The following is a 6,773-nucleotide window of genomic DNA, read 5'->3' as shown; positions in this document are numbered from 1 at the left end:
TCCCCTCTGGATGAGCTGGAGCAGAGGGGAGCCTGGCAGGAGAGGCGGGCCTGGGCCATGGAGTGGCATCTCCCCGGTGCTACCCTTCGCCTCCCATACAGCTCAAGCCAAGTATGGTGGCTGCAGCCTGCACCTCTCCACACTCACTTTTTAACTGATCTTTTTACTCTGCCCGTGTGCTTGCTCTCTAGCCAGTGACAAATAATAAACCATCCTTCGTGTGCACGTTGCCTGAGCTCCGGTCGGGTTGCGGGCCTCACAGGTGGGAAAGGGACGAGGAGACTTCACATCTGCACCACCCCTCCTTCTGGGGGGAGGGCGTGAGGTACAGAGAGAGCAATGCGCCTGCTGTGGGCCCCTCCCAGAGCACTAGGGCAGAGGGAGGGAGAGCTCTACGGGCAAAGCCAGTGCCTCCCTTCCCCCCACGCTGCCTGTGCTGCTCAGGAGGGAGTGCTGTTCTACTGCAGCTGTGTAATCTACGTTTTTTTTTTTGGGTGGGGGTTTGTTTGGGCCACGCCGTGCAGCTTGCAGGATCTTAGTTCCCCAGCCAGGGGTTGAACCCAGGCCCCTGCAGTGGAAGCGCAGGGTCCTAACCACTGGACCACCAGGGAAGTCCCATGAAGCTGCATAATAGATGTTTTGTTCCTAAGAAAAACTTGGCCTAAAATCGGGCAGAGTGGAGTGGACTGTAAAATTTGCCTGATAGTTTAAGCTTGAGTAATTGACAGCTGACAGTGCTTCCCAGGGGCCCGGCATTGAGCCAAACACGTTCACGCGTATTCTCGTGTCGTCCTCGCAGATGAGGGAAGAAGAGATCAAAGTCACCTCCGCAAGGTTCCATAACTGGCAAGTGGCCACGCAGGGACTCTAGCCCAGGTCAGTCTGGTTCCAGAAACTTCAAGTGGTACCTCTGGGCTACAAGCCAGGTTTTAGATTAAGGCTTGTGGCCGGGCCCAGAACTCTGTGATTAGGTCCCAAGGAGGCTAGAGGCTAGAGGCTGGTGGGCCCCACCGCCGGGCCTTCTGAAGGGAGGGGGAGGCACAGAGCTATAAATAGAAGCAGAGCTTCAAGGAAGGCTTTACCCGGTGGTGAGTTCAGCCAGCTATAATTGGAGGCGCATGGTAGGGGTCTGGGACAAGACCTGGGCAGGGGCCAAGGTGGAGGAATCTGAGCGCCCACCCAGCACCCCCAACGCCGAGACGTGAATGGAGGAACATTTGTCTAGTCAGGTCAACGGTGGCTATCTCACCTTCCCCAAACCTCCACTCCACTCTGGGCCCTTGGCCGAGGGAGGCGGTTCGATGCTCTGAGAGCTGGCTAGTCCTTGGGCTTTGAAGGTACACCCCACACGGTTGTATATAAACAGTATTTTAATATTTGTATAAATAGACCACAATATTACCCAAAACTGCAAGAACAGAGCATGGAAAACAGATTCTCAAACCCGTGCGTACAGCCTCTCCTGGCTGCACGTGACACTGGCTCCCCCATCTCTCCCCTGGGCCAGGGTCAAGTGCTGTGGGGAATGCTTGAAGGAAAGGAATACACCTCTTGGGGGCATTCTGAACGGGCATTCTGAACATGAGACTGAGCGCAGCAGACTCGTGGCTCCCCGCTGTTGACCTCTTGATCTATTACAAAAATAACGCTGGGGGCTGGTGGCCGGTGGCTGGAGTCGTGGCTACTCTGGGGAGGGTGACAGGAGCGGCTCTCAGCCCCAGACAGGCCCCTCAGGCCAGCAGCACCCCTGCTGCCCAGGGCTGCCATGCAGGCTGGTGGAGGGTGGAAGGCGGGCGGCGGGCCGACGCCCTATCTCTGCACGTGTCGGACAAAGGCCTGCACGAGCTGGATCAGAGGCTCCTGACTCTCAGGGCTGACCTTGGAGAGGGAGGTGGCCTTGCCCTGAGGCGAGGGAAGGATGCCAGCAGCAGGGGAGCTGGGGGCTCCCCGGCGGAAGTAGCGTGAGAGGCTGGAGAGCAGAGTGCTCTGCGAGAGAAAAAGCACCTGATGAGGCCCCGCGCCCCCCACCCTCAGGGCTGGCCACGGGAAGTGGGGGGCTGGGACCTCCTGCGGCCGCTCCCCAGTGGCCCCGCCCCACCAGGCAGGGCCCCCTACCCATCCTACCAACTCTGAGCTGAGCTCCTGCTTCATCCGCTGCTTGTCCCGGGGGTGCACAGCCGGGTCCCTAAGGTAACGCGTTGCCTGGGAGATGAGCAGGTAGAAGCAGTTCTCCATGGTAAACATCAGGAGGGACCTGGAGAAGGGCAGGTTTGGGCGCTGCTGCAGAGAGGGCCAAGCCGGCAATGTGCGGTGGGCCACTGAGCCAAGAGGAGAGCCAGCCCAAGACTGTCCCAACCCCAAACCAAATCCCAGAAGGAGGGCTTTCTTACTTCAGTGTTCTGGTCCCTTCCGCTTGTGTGCTGAGCCCCACTGCCTGGGTAAGAGGCTCCTTTTTCTTGTCCAGCTGGAGAAAAAGAAACGGGGGTTAAAAAAATAAGGTAACAGTAACAGCTCCAACTCACTGAGAGCTTCCATTTTGCAGAGCCTATGCTAAGCTATTTTATCAGTTATTCATTTAAGTCTCACGCTAATTCTTACAGGTCGGCTCTATCACACTCACTTTATGAAGGGAAGGCTAGCTAGATAAACGTGCCCAAGGTCACAGTTAGGAAAACTGGGAAGACTTGGGTTGAGGGGCCAACTTACCTCTCCAAGCATGTTTAGGGCCACGTTCACTGTGGCCAGAAGGGTCCCAAAAGAGGGGGCCACTTCAGAGTCAAAGGTGGGAGTGGTGAAGCTCAGGGCAAACAGGAAGTCGTATTCAGCGAGGTCCAGGGACTGCAAGGCAAGGCAAGATGAGAGCGATATAGGGCCCCACAGGACCCAGGCAGCTCTTGGTGCAGAGCAGGGCACGGCAGAGCCTTCACGGCTCCACTGGAGGCTGGTGGCACAGTGTGGCTGGTACCTGATCCAGCAGGATCTGGCACACGTCAGGGGTGAAGTGGCGCAGGGCCGCCAGGGTCCTGCTGAGGATCTTGAGGAGCCCGTACTGGACGGTGTGCAAGGCCCGCTGCTCCGAGGCCTCTGTGTCAGGAGTGGGCTGCTTGGAGGAGGAGCAGGAGGGGGCAGCTGTGGGTGGCCGCTGAGCTCGGGGGGCGACAGCCGAGGGGATGCCCTCCCCGTTTTTGTTCTGGGGGGGAGACAAGAGATGGCTGGAGCCCACGGAAGCCAGGGGTGAGGCGGTCCAGGCAGCCGCGGCGGACAAGGGCTCAGTTACCTGCAGGTAGTGCTGCAGCATCTTGCGGCTGTGCAGGAGGGAGGTACAGGCCTGGCACAGGTAGCCCAGGTTTACCTGCAGCAAACCCATGGGAGCGGTGAGGGGGAGCCTCGAGGCAGCAGCCCAACCAACTAGACCGACCATGCAGGTCTCTATGGTAACAACGCACTTCTTCGGCCCCCTGAGCCCCTCCCTACATTCTCTAGATCAAAATCTCACAGCCACCAAGCACACTCAGCTGCAAACTGTGGGTCAACAGATGCCTGGACGGTTTCCCTGGGACCCAGCTAGATGCCAGGCACAGTATGAGGTCCTAAGTAAATAAGTAAGATGGGGATAATTTTCCCATCTTACAGAAGAAGAAAAAGGCTTAGAGAGAGGTGAAGTAACTTCGCCAAGTTCACACACCCAGCAAATGACAGGCCTGTCCGACTCCGGAGCCTGTGTTCTTTCCCTGCCCCCCTCTTCGGCTGGCTCCCAAGTCCTGTTCTAAGGGATGCGAACCAAGGTCGATCCCACAGAGCCCAGGTTCTCAACCTATGAGGCTGCCCTATCCTGTGGCGGGAAAATTCAGCTCCAGAGGGAGCAATGTGAAACCAAACCCTGTGCTACCTAAAGAAAAAGCTCACATTCCAGCAACAGGCCTGCGATTCACTCCCCGCCCCATCCCCTCCGAGCATTTCCCCAGACCCTTCAAGAAGCAGGTCTGAGGCCCCACCTGGACGTCCCGCATAAGCTGAGGCAGGTGGAAGTGCCACTCCTTCCTGAAGCTGGAGAGCTGCAGGAGGAAGCCCACGGTGTGGTCCGCCTCGTCCAGGCACGCCAGACTCTGCACCGTCCTCACCGCATTGAGGCACTGGGAGGGGGGACACGGGGAAGGATGGGGTGACTCAGGGACCTGCCACACCTGCTCCCGCCCTCCCGCGGGGAGGAGAGGTCCTCGGCCCACATACGCTGAGGTGGCAGCGTTAACAGGTGGCAGGACGAAGCGGTTTCTGACTAAGCGGGTTCTGTCTGAGCGGATCCCAGACGGTTCCCCTCCCTCAGCAGGGCAGCCACACTGCTCGGCCTGTCAGCCAACAGTCCTTACGGCATCTCAGAAGCGGGAGCACTGGCACCGCTCAACTGCCAAGCCTCAGCCCCGAACAGCCCAGATGACCTTGAACCCCAAGCCCCGACCCCAAAGATGCCAGCAGCCCCTCACCTGTAAGGCCCGCTCCTGGTGAACCCCCACGAAGTCCAGGGCCTCGGTCAGGAAGTTGTAGCGCAGGGTTTTGAGGAGCCGCTCCATCAGGGACATGGACAGGCGGTAGACACCCGGCCAAGACGGGGCATCCAGGGACTTCCGAGAGGTGCCGGGCGTCTGAGACAGAAACAGCAGACACGATCACGACAGCGCCGAGGAACCCAGCTGACAGGTCGAGCAGGGCCTCCTTGCAGCCCAGCAGCTAAGGCAGCCTGGCTGGTCCGAGTAGAAAAGCTCCTGGAATGGGCACCAGCAGGGCCAGACGCGGTCCGAAGCCAGCAGTTACAAGAATCCTAGGTTCTAGACCCGCGTCCGGCACTAACTAGCTGTGTGAGCTTCTCTTGCTAGAGGTCGGTGTTGGGGGCGGGGAGGATTCTGCACCATCAGTGCATGAACTAGGCCACTGAAGAAAGCAACTTCCGGGGCAAGTGAAAGCCCCAAGGCGGGCTGGGGAGGCAGTAGCAGGCCACTGGCACTCACCTGCACTGTCCCATTGGTGCTGAGCTGGTACACACTCAGGAGGGGCAAACAAATGCTCTGGGTGATGCCGGCTCCAGCCACTGCTGTGGCCCCCTGGGAGGGAAAGATGCAGAATGAGATGGAAGCTGTCACTACAGCCGCTCCACCCAAGGGCAGGTGGAGGTCTTGGGCTGGGAGACTCACAGGCAGCGTCAGAACCCACCCAGCACAAACAAAGAGGCTCCCTCGGGCTTGCCGCCTACCTGCTGGGTGCGAGCCAGGGTGAGGAGCAGGTGCAGCGCGGCCTCGGTGAAATGCAGGTTCTGCTTCATGCGAAGGCTCACCTCCAGGGTGGTGAAGAGGGTCGGCAGGAGGGGGAGCCTGCGGGTCACCTGCAGCCACGAGTCGCCATCCTCGTCCACCTCACACAGCTCCTTGGCCAGATGCAGGCCCAGGACACACACCTGCTGGGGCCCAGGGGCAAAGATGGGTGAAAGGGAAGGAGGCAGTGCAGGGGGAGGAGGAAGGGGAGGAAGAGGACGGACCTCCCGCGGTCACCCCCGCCTCCGAGTGAGCCGGCTGAGACAGGACTCCAGCGCCCGTGTCCCGCAGCTCTGACTCTGCCCTCCCCGCCGACCCCAAACTGCCATCAAGCCGTGTCAGCGCACCTTCCCAATTCCACCACCCGAGCCCGCTGCTGCATGGAGTCAAAGTGGCCTCCCCTCTAGCTGCACTATTGCAGTCGCCTACTAAATGGCCCTTCACTCTCTCTGGATCCTCGCTGCTCCATTCTTCATCCCAGTGGCTTTTCACACTTACTGTTGACCACAAGCCACCCAAAGTAATAATACGTTTTACACTGCGCTCCAGTATAGGCATACTTACATGTTTGCATTAAACCTACCCTTACCTCCTGCAAAGCACACTGATATTTTCGTTTACGTTTTATCCTACTTCATTTTTAAAATGCTGGTTGTAACCAAATGAGCTCAAGACCCATTTATAGGTCCTGACCCACAGTTTGAAATATTGTTCTGTACTACATCCAGCACACTTTCTAAAGTACAAATCTCATCTTTTCTCTCCCTTGCTTAAAATCCTTAAATCGGGGCTTCCCTGGTGGCGCAGTGGTTGAGAATCTGCCTGCTAATGCAGGGGACACGGGTTCGAGCCCTGGTCTGGGAAGATCCCACATGCCACGGAGCGGCTGGGCCCGTGAGCCTCAACTACTGAGCCTGCGCGTCTGGAGCCTGTGCCCCGCAACGGGAGGGGCCGCGATAGTGAAAGGCCTGCGCACCGCGATGAAGAGCGGTCCCCGCACCGCGATGAAGAGTGGCCCCCACTTGCCGCAACTAGAGAAATCCCTCGCACGAACCGAAGACCCAGCACAGCCAAAAATAAATAAATAAATAAAAATAAAAGTAGCTATTAAAAAAAAAAAAAAAAAATCCTTAAATCGTTTCCTATTTCACTTAGGACCCAGACCAAAGACCCTGACAAGGTTGCTGGTCATCTAGCCCCCAGCTCTCCAGGCCTCACTTCATCTTGGCTCACACCAGATGACTGTTACCCACAGCTCACTACACGCTGTCCTCGCTGCCCGAAGCTCCCCTGCTCCTGTGGCCTGCGCGGCTCTACCAGTTCTTTAAGTCACTGCTGAAAGGGCGCTTTCTCTCTGAATCCCTAGATGATGTGAGAACTCCATGCTGCACATTCTCCCTGTTTCACCCCTACAGGACTTGCCATGATGGAATTCTGACACATCTCTGCACAGTCTGATTTATTAACTTT

At 57.9% G+C, this 6,773-nt stretch overlaps 1 protein-coding gene across 3 annotated transcripts in view; it reads right to left on the bottom strand.

The window, feature by feature from the left end:
* Positions 1 to 1,352: 1,352 nt before the first annotated feature.
* The window catches only part of NUP188 (nucleoporin 188), a 44,825-nt gene continuing 39,404 nt past the window's right edge, over positions 1,353 to 6,773 (bottom strand). For 2 of the 3 annotated variants that reach the window (XM_082403435.1, XM_082403436.1), the window contains 10 exons: positions 5,246 to 5,446; positions 5,004 to 5,096; positions 4,482 to 4,640; positions 3,996 to 4,133; positions 3,278 to 3,352; positions 2,966 to 3,190; positions 2,707 to 2,838; positions 2,391 to 2,464; positions 2,125 to 2,254; positions 1,353 to 1,986 (listed from right to left, as the gene is read on the bottom strand). In XM_082403435.1, coding sequence (XP_082259561.1) covers positions 1,810 to 1,986; positions 2,125 to 2,254; positions 2,391 to 2,464; positions 2,707 to 2,838; positions 2,966 to 3,190; positions 3,278 to 3,352; positions 3,996 to 4,133; positions 4,482 to 4,640; positions 5,004 to 5,096; positions 5,246 to 5,446 — 1,404 coding nt within the window. In that variant the 3' untranslated portion in view covers positions 1,353 to 1,809. The remainder of the gene's footprint in view (positions 1,987 to 2,124; positions 2,255 to 2,390; positions 2,465 to 2,706; positions 2,839 to 2,965; positions 3,191 to 3,277; positions 3,353 to 3,995; positions 4,134 to 4,481; positions 4,641 to 5,003; positions 5,097 to 5,245; positions 5,447 to 6,773) is intronic. The other variant, XM_082403437.1, reaches the window with a different exon arrangement.

The sequence above is a fragment of the Balaenoptera borealis genome (genome assembly GCF_965194805.1).
Source record: "Balaenoptera borealis genome assembly, chromosome: 8".
Classification (NCBI taxonomy): domain Eukaryota; kingdom Metazoa; phylum Chordata; class Mammalia; order Artiodactyla; family Balaenopteridae; genus Balaenoptera; species Balaenoptera borealis.
Note: the sequence above shows the minus strand (reverse complement) of the source record. Positions and strands in the feature narration are given on the sequence as shown.